At 37.5% G+C, this 22,321-nt stretch overlaps 3 protein-coding genes across 7 annotated transcripts; 2 read left to right on the top strand and 1 right to left on the bottom strand.

The window, feature by feature from the left end:
- Positions 1–5,910: 5,910 nt before the first annotated feature.
- LOC111896190 (brefeldin A-inhibited guanine nucleotide-exchange protein 1) lies at positions 5,911–12,726 on the top strand. Of its 2 annotated transcripts, XM_023892203.3 has the most exons (11): positions 5,911–7,199; positions 7,607–7,924; positions 8,059–8,395; positions 8,473–8,895; positions 8,992–9,284; positions 9,363–9,636; positions 9,728–10,227; positions 10,327–10,648; positions 10,741–11,116; positions 11,203–11,861; positions 11,935–12,726. In XM_023892203.3, exons 1-11 carry the CDS (start codon positions 6,175–6,177, stop codon positions 12,529–12,531), a joined length of 5,124 nt encoding a protein of 1,707 aa, XP_023747971.1. In that variant the 5' UTR covers positions 5,911–6,174; the 3' UTR covers positions 12,532–12,726. The 2 variants fall into 2 exon arrangements, with proteins under 2 accessions (XP_023747971.1, XP_023747973.1); XM_023892205.3 differs by lacking the exon at positions 5,911–7,199 and having other exon boundaries at positions 7,741–7,924; positions 8,049–8,395.
- A 1,357-nt stretch (positions 12,727–14,083) lies between these two features.
- On the top strand, positions 14,084–17,334 carry LOC111896189 (protein FAR1-RELATED SEQUENCE 5). Of its 2 annotated transcripts, XM_023892202.3 has the most exons (3): positions 14,084–14,445; positions 14,537–16,818; positions 16,999–17,334. In XM_023892202.3, exons 2-3 carry the CDS (start codon positions 14,638–14,640, stop codon positions 17,170–17,172), a joined length of 2,355 nt encoding a protein of 784 aa, XP_023747970.1. In that variant the 5' UTR covers positions 14,084–14,445; positions 14,537–14,637; the 3' UTR covers positions 17,173–17,334. The 2 variants fall into 2 exon arrangements, with proteins under 2 accessions (XP_023747970.1, XP_023747969.1); XM_023892201.3 differs by having other exon boundaries at positions 14,084–16,818.
- A 1,658-nt stretch (positions 17,335–18,992) lies between these two features.
- LOC111896193 (protein FAR1-RELATED SEQUENCE 9) lies at positions 18,993–21,452 on the bottom strand. 3 transcript variants are annotated; one of them, XM_052766019.1, is made up of 3 exons: positions 21,298–21,452; positions 19,416–20,929; positions 18,993–19,310 (listed from the first exon to the last, which is right to left on the bottom strand). In XM_052766019.1, exons 2-3 carry the CDS (start codon positions 20,892–20,894, stop codon positions 19,143–19,145), a joined length of 1,647 nt encoding a protein of 548 aa, XP_052621979.1. In that variant the 5' UTR covers positions 20,895–20,929; positions 21,298–21,452; the 3' UTR covers positions 18,993–19,142. The 3 variants fall into 3 exon arrangements, with proteins under 3 accessions (XP_052621979.1, XP_052621978.1, XP_023747976.1); XM_052766018.1 differs by having other exon boundaries at positions 19,416–21,116; positions 21,298–21,450; XM_023892208.3 differs by lacking the exon at positions 21,298–21,452 and having other exon boundaries at positions 19,416–21,291.
- Positions 21,453–22,321: the final 869 nt, after the last annotated feature.

The raw sequence follows: 22,321 nt of genomic DNA, 5'->3' as shown, positions 1-22,321 counted from the left end.
CGACCTAAACGAGAATCGAAGATCTCGTTGAGAGTAGCTTAACAAGAAAAAGATGGGCGAAAACGGATGTCGGATGAAAAATTTATGAGGATTTAACGGACCAATCCTGTCCCGGCCCGTTAATAATATAAAATTTAAAATCGAGTCAAAATTAGCCGGCGGAGTCTAAACGAAAGTTGTAGAGTACGTTCCCACCTTCGCGTGGATATAAAGAACGTCAAAATGGAACTTGTATGTGGAAGATACGAGTTTTTGAAGTTGGGACTCGAAAATGCGAAACCTGGTGCGAGACTGATGACGTGGCACGATCCCAGCCGTCGCTTGCGGCCCACGGTCCTCGCTTCGGATCTTGACACCTGCCCTCGCTTTACGCCCCGCGTCCGAAGTCAGTACACCCCGCGTACCCTCGCCCTTATCCGTCCGATGTACGAAGCCAGCTGGATTCGAACTGGAAGCCTTATCCGAGGAGTACGCCCAACGTAATGTCCGAACTTCGCGCCTATAAAAGGGGTCCGAATGCAGCCTTCATTTTCACACCAAAACTCACACTCTCTCTAAAAATTTTCTCTCTCTAAGTGCTCTACCCCCCCCCCCCCCCCTAAGCCCTAGATAAAACCCCTAGCACCCTAGGGAAGCCCCGAGGCTCCCGGAGTCCCGAGAAAAAGGAGTCTTTCGGTTACGAAACGCTGCTCCAATTAAGTTCCGGTTTTCGATAAAATTCGCTGTAAGTGTGCTACGCTTACGCAATTTTTAATATAGCTTTCAAATAATTATAGGAATGTTATTAGGTCCTTAAAATAATTATTTGGGCTATTATTATGAGTTATATTGAGTGTTATTAACGCTTATATAATAATAATAGTCAGACAATTAATTTGTCGCGGTTATCGTTAGACTAAACCCTAGTGGTATCGATACTAGGTTTTATCGAAGGAAAATCGTTTTGAGAGTATCGAAGCGCCGTCTGAGTGCTGAGTCACCACCTTTCAGGTGAGTGCATAGTTACTTTCAGCTTACACATAGATATGAAGTATTTTATATAAATTACGTGCTATGTGTGTGCATATTATCTGAATACTTGCTATCTATGCTGGATGAACGTTTTTATACGTGTTTTTAATGATTTAAACTGTATACATGGGTAGATGTAATAGGTGATGTGTGATAAAATGATGAGAGGCCTCGATGTTGTTGTTGTTGATCCAGTCATCGAGCGGAGTATAGATGATGACCACAGACTCTTCTAGACAGTCCAGTGGAACACTAGCAGGCTCGCAACCTGTAGGTGTTTGTGAATGATGTGTTCACCGGTGTACTCCATCCCTCACATGGTTGCCTTTAGGACATTTATTGCTGAGGAACCCCCTTAGTGGTAGTGTCCATCCCGATGATGATCCTTAGGATAGGTCCCTTATGATAGGTGTTTAGGGACGTAATGTGAGGATAACGGGAACGGGTAATCGGGTTATTATTGATTGATGGAATTAATAAACTTATTTATTGTGGGTTGAAAACCCTATGTGCTCACCAGGCTCCCAAGCTAGACCCACTCAGTTTTATGTATTACAGGTAGTGGCGCTCGAGCATAGATATGATGTTTGGACGAGGGATTACGGATATAGGCCTGTAGATATGAAATAATGTAGTAAGGCTTATATTGTATTGTTTATGCTTTTGATCTGTACGAACATGACATCCGAAGTCTTTTAATGAAATACATTTCTATGGAAATGCTTTTGATAAATCTTTATCATATTTTGTTTTGGGACAAATTCCGCAACACTTTTATTTAAAATGTTACTCTGATTTTTAAACAAAGCATAAACAAAAAATCGGTCTTTTATGGCCGTGATTTTGGGGATGTCACAATGTGAATCAACGAACTTGTTCATGCAAGAAGTGGGAAATAACTGGAATGCCATGCAAACATGTTGTATCTGCAATTTGGGACATGAGGAGAAATAATGTTGCAATTGGTATTCCAGAAACCTTTGTTCATGAATGTTATTGGCTATCAACCTGGAGGAACATGTACTCTTTCAAAGGGGGTCCGATAAATGGTAGAAGAATGTGGATTAAGTCACCTTGTCCAACTACTTTGTTGCCTCCAAAACACCGTGTCCCAATAGGAAGACCAAAAAAGAAAAGAAGGAAGTCAGCTATAGAAAAAGAGGATATGATCAAATGGAATACAGTTTCTAGAGCACAAAAAAACCGTTACATGTACCAAATGTAACAACAAAGGACACAATATCAGGACTTTCAAAGGGCAATTACCAACTGTTGGGAAGAAGAAGGGAAAAAAGAAGAAGGAAAAAGGAAAAGAGAAGGATAAAGGAAAAAAGAAGAAGAAAGGAAAAGAGAAGGATCCATTGTAAACTCTTTTATCATGTGATGCTCTTATTTTGATTAAACTATTATGTCATGTGATGTTTGTATTTTGGTTAAACTATTATGTCATGTGATGTTTGTATTTTGGTTAAACTGTATTATGTTTAGTATCACCAAAACAATTGCAGTTGGTACTTAGACATTTGTTTTTGGTTAAACTCTTATGTAATGTGTAACGACCCAATTTTCACGTCCAAAAATTTCGTTTTTAAAACATTACTTTAGAAAACGTTAATAAATAAAAACATTGTTTGATCAAACCACATCACAACGTAAACCATGTCTAAAAGCCAAATCATACAACCAATCGAAATATCAGAGTATAAATCCCAGAGAAATCTAATAAATGCGGAAACCAGTGTGTGTGCATGATGTGCCGCTACTGTGCCAGCTCCTTCCCCTTTGATGAAGAGGTACCTGAAACCAAAACTGTAAACTGTAAGCACAAAGCTTAGTGAGTTCCCCCATTGTACCACATACCATACAATCACATAACATACATAAATTGTCAGGCATATCTGGGTGCCCGACCTACCCCTTCGGTCCTCTCGACCGGATACTGCCTAGCATACCTGGGTGCTGGCCTCCCCTTCGGTCCTCTCGACCGGATACTGCCTAGCATATCTGGGTGCTGGCCTCCCCTTCGGTCCTCTCGACCGGGTACCGGGGACTATTTCACCCCCTACTACTACCACATAACACATATATCACATAGTCTATTTAGCATGGCTGGGCATGACTGCCCCTTCGGCCCTATCGACCGGTAACCTGGGGACTATCTCCCCTACTATCACTAGCACATAACATCATATCATTCAAATACATAAACATAACACAGGTAGTAGCAACCCTAGATGATTATCACAGAGACAGTCATCTAATCATACATCTCCTACTGGTGGGCCGGCATTGTGGCCTTAGACCCACCGCTACTGGAAGGTAACTCACCTCATAGTAGCTGCTGAACTGTGTGGGAATAGTCTGTCTGCTGTTACTGCTCCGGAAATCCTCCGGCTGAAATTCCCACCAAACACTTAGTCAAATACTGCTAACTGTCCTTTGGGTAAAATGACCATTCTACCCTGATCATGCCCTAAGTCAAAGTCAGAGTCAACTTCCAGTTGACCCGACTCGCCGAGTTGGATCTCCAACTCATCGAGTCCAAGTCCAAACGACTGACCTGGATTCTGTTTCTACTCGTCGAGCTAGGCGCTGACTCGACGAGTTCTCCTTCCAAACTGATGTTCAAGTCCTTCATCCTACTCGCCGAGTTGTATGAACAACTCGCCGAGTTCATCTTCATCCGATGAACAAGTTATAATGTGACTCGCCGAGTTGTATGAACAACTTGCTGAGTCTGATCTTGATCTAAGGAGATTGCCTTGAACTCGCCGAGTCTGGGCATCGACTCGCCGAGTTCATCATGGGTGAGTTTTGGCTTCCAACTCACTGAGTCCGCCCTGGACTCACTACACAACTCGACACAGCAAAAAGGGGACAATCTCAGAGACTCGCGACTAGACTCACCGAGTCAGATGAGCGACTCGCCGAGTCTGTTTCATGCAAGAGCCATAAACGCGATTTTGCTCGAATCCAGTCCATGCCATTCGTAGATCTGGGCTCATAGAGCATGAATAACACGTAAAGTTTCCAACTTTACGTGTAAATATCCATCTATGGGGGTTTTAGGGTTCAAAATGCACCAAAAGAGTAGATCTAAGGTTTTCATGCAATATGGGTCCATAAAGGTAGTAGATCTGAGCTCCTGGAGCTCAACCACGCTTGGATCTAGAGGCCAATCAACTTATTTCGAAATATGATGCACGTACAAGCTTGGGGAAGGGCTCAAGGAAGACTTTAATGGAGTTATAAGCATAAAGACAGGGGGAAAATGAGTTTTACCTCAAAGAAATCACTGAGAGAACACTAAGATGCTTGGCTTCCTTCCCTTCCTCTTGATCTACTCCACTTCCTTCTCAAAATCTTCAAGAATACACACAAAGATACCTCAAACTCACAAGAACAAGAGCTAGAACGTATGGAGAGCTTCTGGGGGTGAATGGGGCGGAGTTGGGGCGCAAAAGGGTGTTTAAATAGGGTGCAAACCCCTAAAACTTAGGGTTTCATCCAACAGCGGTGACTCGCCGAGTCCAGGATACGGACTCGCCGAGTCGCTAACTTAAAACGTGTCCCGGGTCTCGGCTATACTCGGCGAGTCGGACCTATGACTCGCCGAGTCCAAGGCTAAAAAGGAAAATACTCAAATAAGATTTACATACCAGGAACCAGGTGCTACATAATGCTTTTGTTTTAATGTTATCTAATGGATCAATTATTGGTACTTTGACATTTGTTTTTGGTCATTTCATTTGGCATGTTTTTGGTCATTTCATTTGGCATGTTTTTGGTCATATGATAAATGAAAAATACCAAAAGATAACATTTGCATCGCATCTATTAATGTACCAAAAGATACCCTTTCTCTCCCAATTCCAGCAATACAAGATGGTAATAATCCATTGTAATCTTTTATAAGACAATAAAGTGTAACTATTAATTGTACCAAAATATACCATTTCATTAAAATGCAACAATACAAACATGCTAATATTACCCTTTCATTAGATCATCTTCAACCAAAAACCACTACTGATATACCTAATACTACAACTTGTAAACAATTATCCCAAAAAACAAAATCCAACTAACAATTAACAACATTTTCAGGTTTCGATTTTGGATTTCAAGTTCTTCATTCTGGATTTCAAGGTCACGATTTTGGATTTGAACTTCTTCATTATGGATTTCAAGCTCAAGATTTTGGCTTTCAGCCTCATACATATGATTTTCTTCATCTACCCACGAAATAAATCCACTTCTGGGTCCCTGAAGTTTTCAATAGCCTCGATTAGCACAAACTAGGGTTCATCCTAGAAATTACCAAAAAAAATTGATAACTCAATACCTGTAAAGGGCATGCATAAAACGGCCTACCAGGGTTTCTCTTTGTTCCTGAAGTTCGTATGATCCCTACAGCTCCACACTTACATTTCACCATAACAATTTTGTGGATCTTCAATCTTCACGAGCAAAAGAAATGGAGTAGAAGAGGAGAAGTGGAAGCACCGATTGAGAAAAGAAGGAAGGAGAAGTAGTTTTAAGTCCGTTGTAGGGTTGAAAGGACAAAAATGCCCCCAGCGTGTCACTCACGTGAGTAGTTCCTAACCCCAAATAAGACGGAAGGTTAACTAAGGGACTAGGCGGGTAACAAAATAAAGTTATAGGGATGATCTGAGTTAAAAATTCTTTACAGGGACAAAGCGTACAAGTAACAACAAACCATAGGGACCAACCGTGTAATTTTCTCTCTCTCTTTTTTTTTTTTTTTATTTTTATTTTTTTTATTATCGTTATGGGGAAATGTATATTATTTTATGTAATATATAAATAATATACTATAACTTTATAGAAGAAACCGACACAAAAGTAATTCTTTATTGACAAATTTAATCAATTTAGGAAAGGAAGCGTTAGTTAAGAAGAAGAGTAGATTCGAAATGAAGTTAAGAGCTTTTCGTGCGTGGGTTGAATTTACAGGCGATACGCGTTTAGTATCAATTCAGATCAAATCTCAATCTCATTAATGAAATTGATTCCCAGATGGGATCATCTATCGTCAATCTCCCATCTTCAACAACAACATCAACATCAAAACCAAAATCAAGATCTTCATCTTCTTCTTTAGCTCATCGCATTTGAGAATTCTTCCTGCCATCAACAGCAATGTCGTCGGGGTCTCAAACCCTAGGCGGCCAATCCCGCTGCGGATGGTTACTGGGGCCATCACTCGACAAGATCATAAAAAATGCTGCCTGGCGCAAACACTCTCACATCGTCGCTGCCTGCAAATCCGCCCTCGACAAGCTCGAAACCCTCACCGACGATTCTTCCTCATCAACTCCTCTATACGGCGTCTCCTCCGTATCCGACGCTGAATCCTTCATCCTTCCCCTCATCCTAGCCATTGATTCATCTTCTCCTAAAGTCGTCGAACCCGCCCTCGACTGTTGCTTCCGTCTTTTCTCCCTCCGCCTCATCCGCTGCGAGATCGACCCCTCTGAACAACCCTCCTCCCTCATATTCCGTCTCATTGATTCTATATGCAAGTGCAGTGGTCTCGGCGAAGAGGCTGTTGAGCTCGCAGTCCTCAAAACTTTGCTCTCAGCCGTTCGATCATCCACTGTTTTGATCCGGGCCGAATGCCTTAACCAGATTGTGAAGACATGCTATAATATATATCTTGGAGGTGTCAATGGAACTAACCAGATCTGTGCAAAGTCGGTGTTGGCTCAGATGATGGCTATCATATTCGCTAGGGTAGAAGGGGATTCCCTGCTAGTCACCTTTAATACAGTATCCGTTACCGAGCTGTTAGAGTTCAATGATAGAAATCTTAATGAGGGGAGTTCTATACAGTTTGTTCAGAACTTCATTAACGAGGTTGTTTTCACTAACGTAGTCGATGCTGATCTTAATGCAAAATCGTTGCCTGAACTGCAAGACGGTAATGCCAGTGAAAAAGCTGAGTCTCCGCATGCTGAATTGCCAGATAAGGAGGATTTGAGTGGTTATTCTAAGATAAGGGATGATGGGGTCATGGTTTTCAAGAATTTATGCAAGCTGTCGATGAAATTCTCTTCTCAGGACCAATCTGACGATCAGATCCTTTTGAGGGGAAAGATGTTGTCTCTGGAGCTATTGAAGGTAATCATGGACAATGCAGGTCCACTATGGCGTACAAACGAGAGGCAAGTAACTGCATGTCTCTTAAATCGACACCCTTTGATGTTTAGATAAATGTCTGTATACCTCTTAACACTCTTAAGATTGCCTGATAACTTCATGTCATCAGAACAAATATATGTTGCTTTGACAATGCCATTTTCATAAGTTCAGTTAGTACCTTGAGTCAGTAAGGTATAGGACAAGAAATTCAACCACCAAGCTGTAGACTTTTTCATGCCTTTAATGGAAAAGGAACTAAACCTGTATGTAAAAGCTCTAAAATATCAATATTCTATTATGATTAATCAATTATCTTGAATGTAACCTCCAGTTGCTTGTTTTTTATACTTCTATTTTATTTTACTTTCCAGCAATAATTTAAACATATAAACTTTCTAAGGCTTGATGATTGCAATATCTTACTTCACAGGTTCCTAAACGTGATCAAACAGTTCCTTTGCTTGTCCTTACTGAAGAACAGTGCACTTTCAGTCATGTCAATATTTCAGCTTCTCTGTGCAATATTTCAGAGCTTACTAAGCAAATACAGATCTGTGTTGAAATCAGAAATCGGGATATTTTTCCCCATGCTCATTCTCCGTGTTCTTGAAAATGTCCTTCAGCCAAGTTTCATACAAAAGATGACAATCCTTAATTTACTGGATAAAGTATCTCAAGATTCACAGATTATGATCGACATTTTTGTCAACTATGATTGTGATGTTGACTCCCCAAACATTTTTGAAAGGTAACAAACCGGTTAAAGTTTCTAAAGCATCTCATGTTATCATGTTTTGCTATTTTTCAAAACATAATGTTTTAACAACATTAAAATGGAAAATACAATATTTAAACCTTGTTAATTCGGTCAGACATTTGCAGGACTGTGAATGGTCTTCTGAAAACTGCTCTAGGTCCACCACCTGGTTCCACAACCACCTTGTCTCCTGTTCATGATCTGACATTCAGATTTGAATCTGTTAAATGTTTGGTTATGATCATCAAATCAATGGGAGTTTGGATGGATCAACAGCTAAGAATAGGTGAATTTGGTGTAAAGAACAACACATCTGATAATAATGATAGTGTTCTTGAAAGTAGCATGAGTGTAGGAGGAGATGATGTAAGTCTTCCTGATTTGGATTTGCATCAAGAACCAAATTCTGAACATTCCACTGCTACATTAGAGCAACGAAGAGCTTACAAGATAGAACTTCAGGTATAAATATAATTTATCTTAAAATTAGGGTTTTAACTTTTTATGCACTAAAACTATAACCTTGAATGATACTGCAGAAAGGTATTGCTCTGTTCAATAGGAAGCCTTCGAAGGGTATTGAGTTTTTGATAAGTAACAAGAAAGTTGAAGGGACACCTGAATCAGTTGCAATGTTTTTGAAAAACACTTCTGGTTTAAATGAGACAATGATTGGTGATTATCTTGGTGAAAGGGAGGATTTTTCTTTAAAAGTAATGCATGCTTATGTGGATTCCTTTAATTTTGATGGAAGGGATTTTGGTGAGGCTCTTAGGTTTTTTCTAAGGGGTTTCAGATTACCTGGTGAAGCTCAAAAAATTGACAGAATCATGGAAAAATTTGCTGAAAGATATTGTAAGTGCAACCCTAATTCCTTCACTAGTGCTGACACAGCATATGTTCTTGCATATTCTGTGATTATGCTCAATACGGATGCCCATAACAGCATGGTCAAAGATAAGGTCAGGATTTCAATTTTCAATTTCAACCTTCTATTTATTCCCAGTTTATAAATATATATTTTCTGATTTTGATGCTTTGGTTTGTTTATATGAAAGATGAGTAAAGCTGATTTTATTCGGAACAACCGTGGGATTGATGATGGAAAGGACTTAGCTGAAGAGTATTTGGGTGCTCTTTATGATCAAATTGTGAAAAATGAAATTAAGATGAAAGCAGATGCTTCATCAATACCACAAAGCAAACAGACAAACAGTGTTAATCGATTATTAGGGTTGGATGGTATACTTAATCTTGTTTGGAAACAAACTGAAGAAAAACCATTGGGTGCAAATGGAGCTCTTATTAGACACATCCAAGAACAATTCAAGGCAAAATCAGGAAAATCAGAGTAAGTTTGCTGATTCCGATGGAATTGGAATTTGCTATTCCATTCCATTCTGATTTCTTTGTATGTTTGTGTCTGCAGATCTACTTACTATGCTGTAGCAGATGCAGCCATATTGAGGTTTATGGTGGAAGTCTGTTGGGGCCCAATGCTTGCTGCCTTCAGTGTAACACTTGACCAGAGTGATGACAGGGCAGCAACTAATCATTGCTTACATGGCATTCGCCATGCTGTGCATGTGACAGCTGTCATGGGTATGCAGACACAGAGAGACGCATTAGTCACAACTGTTGCCAAGTTCACATACCTTCATTGTGCTGCAGATATGAAGCAAAAAAATGTCGATGCTGTCAAGGTATTCGCCTATTCGGTATTCCCTTTCTTTTTTCTTATTTTCCAAAAATCTTTAAACTGACATTTTAAATTAAAAAAAAAAATATTGGTAGACAATAATAGCAATCGCGATAGAAGACGGAAACTATCTTCAAGATTCATGGGAACACATATTGACATGCCTATCTAGATTCGAGCATTTACAGCTGTTAGGAGAAGGCGCTCCATCTGATGCATCTTTTTTAAGTGGATCAAACATTGAAACAGAAGAGAAATCTGTAAAGTCCAATTTCACATCCTTAAAAAAGAAAGGAACCCTTCAAAATCCAGTTGTAATGGCTGTTGTTCGAGGCAGTTCTTATGACAGCACTTCTTCCAATAATCACACATCAGGATTAGTAACCCCAGATCAAATCAACAACTTCATTTCCAACTTAAACCTTCTTGAACAAATTGGGAATTTTGAGCTTAATCACATCTTTGCTCATAGCCAGAGACTAGATAGTGAAGCTATTGTAGCTTTTGTGAAAGCTCTTTGTAAAGTTTCCATGACAGAGTTGCAGTCTGTTACAGATCCTCGGGTGTTCAGTCTCACTAAAATAGTTGAAGTTGCGTAAGATCCTATCCTTGTTCTTTTCTTTTTTCTTTTTTTATTTTTCTTTTCAATGTCTAAATAAGTAATTTCACACCTTATGATTTGGATTTTTTTCAGGCACTACAACATGAACCGAATCAGATTAGTGTGGTCTCGCATATGGAGCGTGCTTTCAGACTTCTTTGTTTCAGTTGGTTTATCAGAAAACCTTTCAGTTGCCATTTTTGTCATGGATTCCTTACGCCAACTTTCCATGAAATTTCTTGAACGTGAAGAATTGGCAAATTACAATTTCCAGAATGAGTTTTTAAGGCCTTTTGTCATTGTCATGCAGAAAAGCAACTCTGTTGAAATCAGAGAACTCATTGTTCGTTGCCTCTCACAAATGATCCTCAGCAGGGTCGATAACGTAAAATCCGGTTGGAAAAGCGTTTTCATGGTAAGTCAAAGTCAAATTTAAAAAAACTAACTTTGGAAAAACTGAAAAAGTGAAAGTTTATTTGAAATATATATATATATGTGATTATATAGGCATTAACAGCAGCTGGAGCTGATGAAAGGAAGAACATTGTGTTGTTAGCATTTGAGACAATGGAGAAAATAGTACGCGAATATTTCCCTTACATAACCGAAACCGAAACTGCAACTTTCACTGATTGTGTGAGATGCCTCATCACCTTCACTAACAGCAGATTCAACAGTGATGTAAGCCTCAACGCCATTGCTTTTCTTCGATTCTGTGCTGTGAAACTTGCAGAAGGAGGACTTATCTGCAATCAAGAAACTGTTCCTGTTGATGATGATTCAACTTCAAGCATTCAAGTGGTTAAAGAAACTGCTGAAACCGATGGACAAACTCCCATGGAGAAAGATGAACATGCATCCTATTGGATCCCTTTACTCAGTGGTAACTAACTAACTAACTAACTTACTTACTTTCCTAATCCTCTAAACATGACAATGACATGATACTTTTCTTATCATTACTTTCAGGGTTATCTTCATTAACATCAGACCCAAGATTAGCCATTAGAAAAAGCGCGTTAGAAGTCCTTTTCAACATCCTAAAAGACCATGGACATCTCTTCTCCCGCTCATTTTGGATCACAGTCATCAACACTGTAGTTTTTCCCATTTTCAAATCCGTAAATGAAAAAAAGGAAAATCAACAAAACAAGACATGGGATTCGGAAACTTGCTCTGTAGCAACTCGATGTTTAATCGATTTATTCATAAACTTTTTCCCGATAATGCGTGGGGCCCATTTATCCTCGGTTATATCGCTACTAGCAGGATTCTTGAAAACCCCGGGTCAAGGTTCTGCTAGCACCGGAGTAACCGGTTTAATGAGACTCGTGGGTGAGTTGGGCGGGTTGTTGACTGAAGACGAATGGGCTTCTATTTTTCTTGCTTTGAAAGACACTTCGGGTTCCATGTTACCCGGTTTTTTCAAACTTGTTAGGGTTATGGATCGGATTGAGATGCCACCTAATGTTGGCCAAATCTACGATGATGCTGAGATGCTCAATGGAAATGGAGATGGAAATGGTTCTAATTCAATTCAAGATTATGAAGATGATAACTTGCAAACTGCGGGATACGTTGTTTCACGAATGAAAACACATATATCAACTCAGCTACTTATCATGCAGGTAGTTATTACTTATTACTTATTACTTTAGTATTACACTTTCAAAAATATTCTTATTTTTAACAAAATAACAGGTGACAACGGATCTCTACAACATGCACCAACATTTACTAAAAGCATCAAGTGTGAAAATCGTGTTGGAAATCTTCTTACAAACTGTATCACATTCACAACAACTATCCTCCGAAACAAATCTCCACAAAAAGCTCCAAAAAGCATGCTCCATTCTCGAACTATCCGACCCACCCGTGATCCATTTCGAAAACGAATCGTACCAAAACATGCTCAATCTCCTCCACCACTTACTAGCGACCGACCCGGATCTATCTTCCGAAATGGAGATCGAACCTCAGCTGTTTTCAACGTGTGAGCAAATCATAAAAATATACTTAAACTGTTCTAAATTAGAAAAACAACAAGAACATGTTCATTGGATACTTCCGTTGAATTCAGCAGTGAAGGAAGAGTTAGGTGCGAGAACAGGGTTGCTTGTGTCGGCCTTGAGGGTTTTGAGTGAAGTGGAGAATGATATTTTTAGAAAGTATGCGGCTCGGGTTTTTCCATTGATGGTGGAGTTAGTGAGGTGTGAGCATAGCTCGCGTGAAGTACAGATGGTTTTGAGTGAGTTGTTTCAGAGATGTATAGGCCCGATAATAATAATGAAATCGTGACATGTTTTTTTTTTTCTGTAATTATATATATTATACATTAAAAAAATATATATGTATTTGTAGGGTAGTGGTGTAGTTTTGGTTATGACATGGTTTGTTTATCTTGTGCTCCATTTTTGGGACTGTAGTGTGAGTGTTGTATTTGTATTTGTATTGTAGGGTATGGTATGGTATGGCATATGCTCATTCTTTTCATTCATCAATACAAACAACTTGCTAATGGTAAATTTGTGAGACAGTTGTGTTATTGATAGCTAATGTGTGAAGACAATATCATTATTGGTCCGCTGGACGTTGACTACTAAACATCACTTGCAAAAACATTTAGGCACTACCTTGAAAGCTAACAAAAAGTTGGAAAACATTTTGTACCGAAGGGTAGTTGAAAGTTGAAAAACTAGCTTTTGACTAATAAAAAATTATGTTTTATTAGTCTTGAGATACAAAAAGCACTATAAGAACTTTTTAAAACTAAACCAAAAACTTAATCATGCTTTTCATGTCAATAACTATTTTTAAAAAACTCTCTTTCAAAAAAAAAAAAAAACTATTTTTAAAAATCTAACTTATAAGCTAACTTTCATATACAAAATGTATCCTTAATTAAACTTAAAGTCCTTTAAAAGAAAACATCACTTACCAAAAAATTAGGAAAACCCTTAATATTTTCAAGATTCCCAATTATCTATCAGGTGTAAGTTCTAACTTGCTTTCCTTACCAATAATAATTTTAACTATTTTTTGATTCTTCCTAAGATGAAACAATATATTACTTCTTCATTAATCGAGTTGCTAAATGTTTTGCAACTTTATATTTACGACTCATTCTATTTTGATTATAACATACACATATGTGCTACTTACTCAGGCCCTTAGGTATACCAGACACGAGAGGGCTTCGTGGCACGAGAGGGCTTCGTGGCCAGGTGGCAAGGCCACCAGGACTGTCCACATCGCTACCCTTCTCTTGTTGTGCAATGATCGTGAGGGATCGTTGTATGTGACACAACATACCACGACCAATGTAAGACTGCCATCCTACTGCATCTTTCTTCTTCTCCTTGTTCATCACTCTTCTTTGCATAAACCACAACAATAGTTGTTCATGTTGCACACACCATTGTTTGTGTGGAAGGAGAAGGTGGTGAAGTTTTCAAGAGATTTTGGTGAGTTTAAGGGACGTGGCGAGGTGAGTAACCGAGTATAACTCATGATTTTAGGTTTGTAATCAGTGAGATAAAATCTAAGTGATTGAAGTAAAAGTTTTCAGACATCGGTCTCACAGTTTAACATGTCGAAAATATTAGTAGTGCCTAAATGTCTTAACACGCATGGATAATGTGATTTTAACGATGATCAATGTTTTTCTATTTCATATCAATAGTGAAGTTTTTAGACCATTTAGGAGTTACTAAAAGAATATATATTTTTAGTTGAAGAAACTAGTGTAACTCGTTGAAACTTTATGAACTAAATAATATGTAAAAAAGGTTCAATACTTCAGTTTCCAAAAAATAAAACATATATTTTGTTTCTTTCTTTCCTTTTGGGACAACAAGAAAGTGAAAAATTTAAAGCCAAAATAGATCCTAAAGCACCGAACCTCAAGAGTAAAAACGCAGGAGGAGCAGAAAGCCAGAAACAAGGAAGAAGAGGAGGAGATCCGCAACCACCGATTCCAAATGCGATTCCACTCTTCGTTTCCCCTCTCATATTGATAGACCTGCTTGTTAATAGCAATACTCAATACTAATCGAACGTTCTCTTTCATCTAATCATATTATAAGAAACCCTAATACTGGAACAAAGCTCTCCGATTCCTCCTTGTTATTGTTCAATCCCAGCTTTTTCTATACATGTATTTATAATAGTCAGGCACATGAAGCTGTTCAATGCAGCGTATCAATGATGGTGGTAAGTTATTCCCTTGTTCGCTCCTCCAACTTGATCCTCTCATGGAACCTTGGTTTATGTCATGACTTTTATTGTTTATGCTTTGACATAGACTACAAATTCTCATTCGAAGACCTCAATTCCTACTGAAATACTTATATTACGTCATTCAAGCTTCATCCGTTTCGAATTGGACCTGGATTGGAATTGGACATGGAAAACGAGGTGATCGAATTCGACATAGGACTAGGAGGCGGTGGAGATGATTCAGTAGCGATTATCGACGATGAAGAGATGACTGATGATTCTCCCACCGCCGCCATGGTCGGAACCAGCAGTGGGAGTCTCTTCTTCGATACTTCAACTTACGTTCCTCAACGCGACCTGGATCTCGAGCCTTTTGAGGGGATGGAATTCGAATCTGAAGAAGCTGCCAAGGGTTTCTATAACTCATATGCTCGTCGTGTAGGGTTCAGCACCCGTGTTAGCTCCTCCCGTAGGTCCAGGAAAGATGGAGCCATCATACAGAGATCCTTTGTTTGTGCAAAAGAAGGATTTCGCAACCTAAATGAGAAACGAACCAAAGATAGAGAGATTAAACGACCTAGAACTGTCACCAGAGTAGGTTGCAAAGCATCAATGTCTGTGAAGATTCAGGATTCAGGGAAATGGATTGTGTCAACGTTTGTGAAAGAGCATAACCATGAATTAGTTCCACCGGACCAAGTCCACTGCCTGAGATCCCATCGCCAAATCTCTGGTCCTGCTAAAACTCTGATTGATACTCTTCAGGCTGCTGGAATGGGTCCCCGGAGAATCATGTCAGCCTTGATCAAAGAGTATGGTGGCATCAGTAAAGTCGGATTCACAGAGGTAGATTGTAGAAACTACATGAGGAACAACAGGCAAAGAAGTTTAGAAGGAGACATACAGCTTCTCCTTGATTATCTCAAGCAGATGCAAGCAGAAAATCCATCATTCTTCTATGCTGTCCAGGGGGATGAAGAACAGTCAACAGGTAATCTCTTCTGGGCTGACACAAAAGCAAGATCCAACTACACTCACTTTGGGGATACATTCACATTTGACACCACCTACAGATCAAACAGGTATCGTTTACCCTTTGCACCTTTCACTGGAATCAATCATCATGGTCAACCCGTGTTATTCGGCTGTGCTTTTCTCATAAACGAATCCGAATCCTCATTCGTTTGGCTTTTCAAAACATGGGTTTCAGCCATGTCCTCCCGCCTCCCAGTATCAATCACCACAGATCATGATACAGTCATTCGATCAGCCATCATGCAAGTTTTTCCTGACACTCGTCACCGTTTCTGCAAATGGCACATCTTCAAGAAATGCCAGGAAAAGTTATCTCACGTGTTCCTCAAATACCCAAATTTCGAAGCGGATTTCCATAAATCCGTGAATTTAACCGATTCAGTTGATGAATTTGAAGCTTGTTGGTTGTCACTTGTTGATAAATATGATCTTAGTGATCACGATTGGCTTCAAGCAATCTACACCTCACGTAAACAATGGGTTCCTGTCTATTTACGTGACACTTTCTTTGCAGAAATGTCTATAACCCAAAGAAGTGATAGCATGAATTCTTATTTTGATGGGTATATAAACGCATCAACAACTCTAAATCAATTCATAAAGTTATACGAAAAAGCATTGGAAAGCCGAAATGAGAAGGAAGTGAAAGCGGATTATGACACAATGAACTCCCTCCCTCTTTTAAGAACTCCATCTCCAATGGAAAAACAAGCATCCGAACTCTATACAAGAAAAATCTTCATGAGATTTCAAGAGGAATTAATCGGGACACTTACTTTAATGGCATCCAAAGTTGAAGACAACGGTGAGGTGACAACATATCAAGTTTCAAAATTTGGTGAAGACAACAAATCTTACAGTGTCAACTTCAATGTTCTTGAAATGAGAGCTACTTGTAGTTGCTGTATGTTTGAATTTTCGGGTCTTTTATGCAGACATGTTTTGGCTGTTTTTAGAGTGACAAATGTTCTTACACTTCCTTCATGTTATATTTTGAAAAGATGGACAATAAATGCAAAGAGTAGCGTGATACTTGAAGAAAGAGGTAATGATGCGTTTTCTGGTTATTTAGAGTCGCATACTGTGAGGTATAATACCCTTCGGCATGAAGCTTTTAAATTTGTGGAAGAAGGGGCTGAATCTGTTGATACATATAATGTGGCCATGGTTGCTTTGGAAGAGGCTGCAAGGAAAGTTGCCATGTCAGCAAAAAATGAAGGAACAGGTTTTATGGTTAATGGGCGTAGCAGGGAAGATTCTAGAAGCAATGGGACACTGACAAAAATGGATATTGGTAATCATTGTGGACATTTGGATCAGAATTTATCAGAGGTTAGTTTCTTTATATATAGCTTTTTGTATTACAAATCTTATGATACTGCAAACAAGTTTTCTTCTTTACTCTTCTTTTTGTTTTAACTAAAATCTTTATTTTGCATTTAATTTCTGCTGGATATTAAAGAGGACAGATGGTATTGAGATTAGTAAGTTATATGATTGTTTGTTGTGTAGGATGAGATGGATAGGAAGATTGAAGAACTTAAGCAAGAGGTGGATTCAGGTAGGAGAAAGTGTGAAGTTTATAGGAGCAACTTGGTTTCAGTTTTGAGAGACATTGAAGACCATAAACAACAGCTATCACTTAAAGTCCAGATCATAAAGTATAGTATGAAAGATTGCTTGTAAGTAAACAAAACAAAGTAAAGTTTCTTCTTTTTCTCTTATTATAGCTATAGCTGTAGCTGTTTTCTTGGCTGAAAGAGTATTCTTTGATGATGCCCAATTGCCCATGCCCAACATATATGTATAGTTTCCTTATCATTATTATTATTATGATTATTCCATCCATTTTCAGCCTTCCCATCTCAATTCTTTTTCTTTTTCTTTTTCTTTTGTTTTGTTATGCAATATGTGACACTTGAGATAATAAACATGGAAGAAAATGAGATGAGAAGTGATTTTAATCGTTTACCATATCCATCATCCATCTCTTGGGATATCAAACAATATTTCACAATACCTTTCAAACTCCTTTGTGATTCCTATGACAAATTAAGGCTATTCATACATATGCATTTAACTTTTTAAATCAAAACATATGTCATCACTCATCATGTTACAATTTGGATTTTATCAATCAACTCATACTACTCCCACTAAGATAGAAATCTCATTCCTATCATATGCATGTCCATAGTGTATAACCTGAGAGAAGATTCGTTATGAGGATCTGCAACATTGTCTTCCATGGGGGTTTCACACACGCTCTATTTTATTTGTAAAAATAAATATATGTTTTGTATTTGAATAATTAGTGTAATATATAAAGTAGATAAAATAAACGAGTTAAAAATACGGTAAATAAAGTTAAACATGTGACATATAAGGTCTAACATAATAGATAAAGAAACCAAGGAGTATTGAATATATTCATCATTTATTGTCCTCACATGTATTTATTCATTGAAAACCATTTCAAGATTGTATCTATGTACATACTTTAACCAAGTCCAGTTAGTCATTTTGACCTATATATATATATATATTCTCCGTACATATTTCATAGAGAAACATCTTCCTAGACAATACTTGACTTTCTGCAAGGGTGTGATGTTTTTTGTTTTTTTTTTTTTTTTTTTTGTTTTTTTTTTTTTTCGATGAGTAAATATGTTGTCCAAATACAATATAAGGGAATACAATAAACTTCTTGTATCCAAATGGCTTATCTTCATTTTTGTGAAACCCAAAGTCTTTTTTCTTCTCATCAAATAGAAGATTCCAACTCTAAGAAGCTTGCTTAAATCCTTAAATGTATTTTTAAAGCTTATATATCTTGTTAGGATTCTTTGGATTGAAAAAAAAGAAAAAACAATCAAGTTGTGTTATGTACATATCCTCTAATTAGTTCCCATTAAGTAAGACTGTTTTGACATCCATTTGTCATATTCATAGTCATAATATGTAGATATGTCAAATAAAAACCTTACCGACTTTAACATAGCAACAAGTGAAAAAATTTCTTCATGGTCGATACCACTGAGCCTTTATAAATCCCTTGGTTACAAGCCGTTTCTTTTCATTCATCTTAGTTTTCTTATTGGAAACTCATTTGCATCAAATAATGTTATTTTGTCAGTTATGACCCATACTTCAATGATTTTTTTATTGGCACACATGAGATAAGCAAGTCTTATGGTTTTCATTATCCACATATATTTTGTATCGGCTTCTAGTTTAAAGTTTTTAGTAGGCGGTTGTGTCATGTCATCAAACAATGTAAGAACTTAGCACAAGAATTTATTTGAAGCTACTGGTTGGAATCACAATAAATCACAGTTGCTCGTGCTACCCAACTATCATATCAAGCAAAATATAAATCCTAATCCCTAAACCCAAATCCAAATTTTTCTTTTCACTTTCTTCGGTCTTTTTAGAACCAACAATCTAGTTTCACGTCCCTTGATCCAAAGACGATATTCTTATGGCAAAGAAAAAAAGGCAATTGATGAAAAACAAGATTTCCTTCCGAATTTCTTTATTGCAACAAATATTTAAACTAATATGTGGCTTGATTTGATGTACATGGGTTTCACTTTTGGTGGAGGTTAAAAAGATCAAAGCAAACATGCTTTTGGCCAAAAACTGATGAAAGCAACTCATTCTTTTAAGCTTAGCCTTGCATTCTGCACTTTAACTGAGAGCTTCAGCTTCTGTTCCTCCATATCTTTCAAAACAGCCAATAGATTCGCACGATATACTTCACATTTTTTATTTGTATCCTCCAGCTCAGCACTCAATTCCCGAATTTTCTTTTCCTTCTCACCCTAAAAACACCAAAACACACTTCATGGATCTACATGATGACTTAATCTCTTAAGCTACATATACACACAAATAAAAATTGTAACTACAAGATACAAGTTACTTACTCTAGATTGATACGCCATTTCTTGACTTCCATTACCAAGATCCATCTCTCCATTTAACACCACACCATTGTTCATCAACAAACTTTGTCTCTTTGAAGCAGAAACTTTCTTTGAAGCCACTTGTAAAGCTTCCAATGCCACATTATAAACAGATATAGACTTAGCTCCTTCTTCCACATACTTTATAGCTTCATGCCTTAAACTATTATATCTTGCATTCAAAGAATTACAACAAGGATCATTTGGTAATTCTTGACCATATACTACAATTTCACCACCTCTCTTAGCATCCCTTGTCCACCTCTTCAAAATATACTGAGAAGGAAGTGTAAGGACATTTTTTGCTCTAAAAACCGATAAAACATGTCGACAAATAATGCCTGAAAACTCAAACATATGGCAACTGCAATTAGCTTTCATTTCAAATGAATTAAACCTCACAATATACCCTTTCTGATGTTTCTGTTCTTCCCCAAACTTAGCCACTTGAAATGTTGTGAAAGCTCCGTTATCTTCAAGCTTAGTTGCAGGGTTTGCAAGGGTCTCGACTAGTTCCTCTTGAAATTTCAAAAATGCCCTTCTGGTGTAAAGATTGGCAGCTTGCTTTTCCATGGGAGATGGGGTTTTAAGAAGTGGCATTGTGTTTGTTGTTTCAAAATCTGCTTTTAATTCCATCTCATTCCAATATGATATTGCAGCTTCGTATTGTTTGATTACAGATTGTATTGATGTTGTGGGGTCCATGTAACCATCAAAGAACAAATTTAGGGTTTGTTCGGGGATTTTTGTGTATAATTCTCCAAAAAACGTGTCTTGGAGGTAAACAGGAACCCATTGATGACGTGCATTGTAGATTGATTGAAGCCATTCGTTGTTTATCAGGGAGTATTTTTTAAGAAGAGATTGCCAACAAGATTCAAACTCTTCTACTTTCTCTGTTTCATGAATGCAATTCCCAAAATCTTTATCGAATGAAGGTCGTGTTTGATAAATATGAGAGAGTTTCTGTTGGGTTTCTCTAAATATGCTCCATTTACAGAATCGATGATGGGTTTGGGGCAAAACCTGTGAAACAGCCATCTGAATGTGATGATTGGGTTCGGTTGTGATGGAGACAGGGTGGTTTTCTGACATTGCATGGAGCCAATTTTGGAGTAGCCAAATGTAAGAAGAATCGGATTCATAATGAAGCAATCCACAACCGAATAGAACTGGTTGACCATGGTGATTGAGCCCAGTTATGGAGATCAATGGAACCCTAAACTGATGGGCTACGTATGAAGTGTTTAATCTAACAGTATCACCAAAATAACTGTAATTCATCCTGAACGATGAATCAACCCAAAAGATACTCCGATTAGATTGCTCACCATCGCATTGAATTGAATAGAAGAAACTGGGATTCTCTGTTTGCATTCGCTTCAGATAATCAATAACATGCTGATCACCATCACTCCCAAGACCCCTCCGTATACTCATCTGTCGATCGCCGGAATCCGGATGTAGGATCAAGCCTGGAATAGAGAAAAACCTTTTAAGAATTTATTAATTCGACAAAACCCTTTTCTCTTTTTGTTCTCGATCTAATTCCATCTCTCTCTCTCATATGCAATCTGATTCACTCGGTCCGGAGAAAAACAAAGGAAACACACACGATACACGAAAAGCATCGTCTCTGGCATCTCCCCCTTTGCTTCTCTCCTGAAAATACAAAGAAGCAGCTATCGGCTTCAACACAACGATGAATGTTTCACAGTAGGGTTTCGGATGAACATATTGTGGAAAATTGAAACCAAAAGGCAACATTGAACACCTTTAACAGAAGTATTATATCAAATAATGAAGTATACGAATTGAGGAATCGAGAAAGAAGTGTAATCACCTCCCGGATGAGTAGAACGGACGTCTGTGACTCGAGCAAGAAATTCGTCGGCGACACCTGTCAGTAGGGATTGGGATTTGGGAGTGACAAATCTCTTGCCCTATTATGGTTAAAGTTAACATAAAGTCATAAACCCCAAGCTACAGGCTTTTTGCAAATTTGAGTAACAATTTTTATGAGGATGATCAAGAAATGACCAAAATAGAATATCTCTTTTAACTTTGTCATAAAATAGTCATTTTATCCTAAACCCTAAAATGATATTTTTCCAAAATTCGTTTGCTTTGTTAAATAGTTTTACATTTTTTTTTTTGTAGTGATGACTAATGATAATCCATAAATTAATTTCGAAAATTCGAAGTATTATTCATTATATGAAAAAGTTATCATGTAATGACAATGACAAAAATTACCATATTATTATGAAAAATTAATATAAATTGTCATTTGTTATTAAAAAACCATCAATTTCAAAATTAGGCATTTTCACATTTTGGATGATATATATTGATTTTTCTCTCATTTACACCTAAAAACTTGTAATTTTGTTTTTTCTTTACCCCTTTAGATATGAAATGTTTGTTATTATTGGATTTTTAATTCAGTGACATTTTTATGCAGTTATATTGTATTCTGCTTCAACTTGTGGTATGATTCTTTAATATTTTTTTGTTAGATTTAGTAAATAACGAATTACTTTCTTGATATTTTGGATTTAAGACATCCTTTTGAAAATTTCAAAATCGTTATTGGATTTCGACCATGTTCTTAAAATTTCGATATGCATTTTTTACTTTGTCATCATTAGTTTGAAATCCGACATATGAGCTCCAAATGACTTTTTATTTTTATTTATTTTATTAAAATTTTATATTTATTTGATATAAAGCTAATCCAATACTAAATTTGTTTAATCGAAAATGCAAATTTTGAGATATAGTTGTTATTTGGCTAAACATGAAAATATTGGATCATTCTCTTATATCTTCGGTAACCACATATATCCCTTATATTCCCAGTGATT

The sequence above is a fragment of the Lactuca sativa genome, chromosome 8 (assembly GCF_002870075.4).
Source record: "Lactuca sativa cultivar Salinas chromosome 8, Lsat_Salinas_v11, whole genome shotgun sequence".
NCBI classification, from domain to species: domain Eukaryota; kingdom Viridiplantae; phylum Streptophyta; class Magnoliopsida; order Asterales; family Asteraceae; genus Lactuca; species Lactuca sativa.
Note: the sequence above shows the minus strand (reverse complement) of the source record. Positions and strands in the feature narration are given on the sequence as shown.

Excerpts from the sequence above, each read along its gene's own strand:
- LOC111896189 (XM_023892202.3), top strand. The coding sequence starts at position 14,638 with ATGGAAAACGAGGTGATCGAATTCGACATAGGACTAGGAGGCGGTGGA. Across the intron at positions 16,819-16,998 it reads TGGATCAGAATTTATCAGAG|GATGAGATGGATAGGAAGAT; the intron begins GTTAGTTTCTTT and ends TTTGTTGTGTAG.
- LOC111896193 (XM_052766019.1), bottom strand. The coding sequence starts at position 20,894 with ATGAGTATACGGAGGGGTCTTGGGAGTGATGGTGATCAGCATGTTATT. Across the intron at positions 19,311-19,415 it reads AAATGGCGTATCAATCTAGA|GGTGAGAAGGAAAAGAAAAT; the intron begins GTAAGTAACTTG and ends TGGTGTTTTTAG.
- LOC111896190 (XM_023892203.3), top strand. The coding sequence starts at position 6,175 with ATGTCGTCGGGGTCTCAAACCCTAGGCGGCCAATCCCGCTGCGGATGG. Across the intron at positions 8,396-8,472 it reads CTTACAAGATAGAACTTCAG|AAAGGTATTGCTCTGTTCAA; the intron begins GTATAAATATAA and ends ATGATACTGCAG. Across the intron at positions 9,285-9,362 it reads GCAAAATCAGGAAAATCAGA|ATCTACTTACTATGCTGTAG; the intron begins GTAAGTTTGCTG and ends TTGTGTCTGCAG.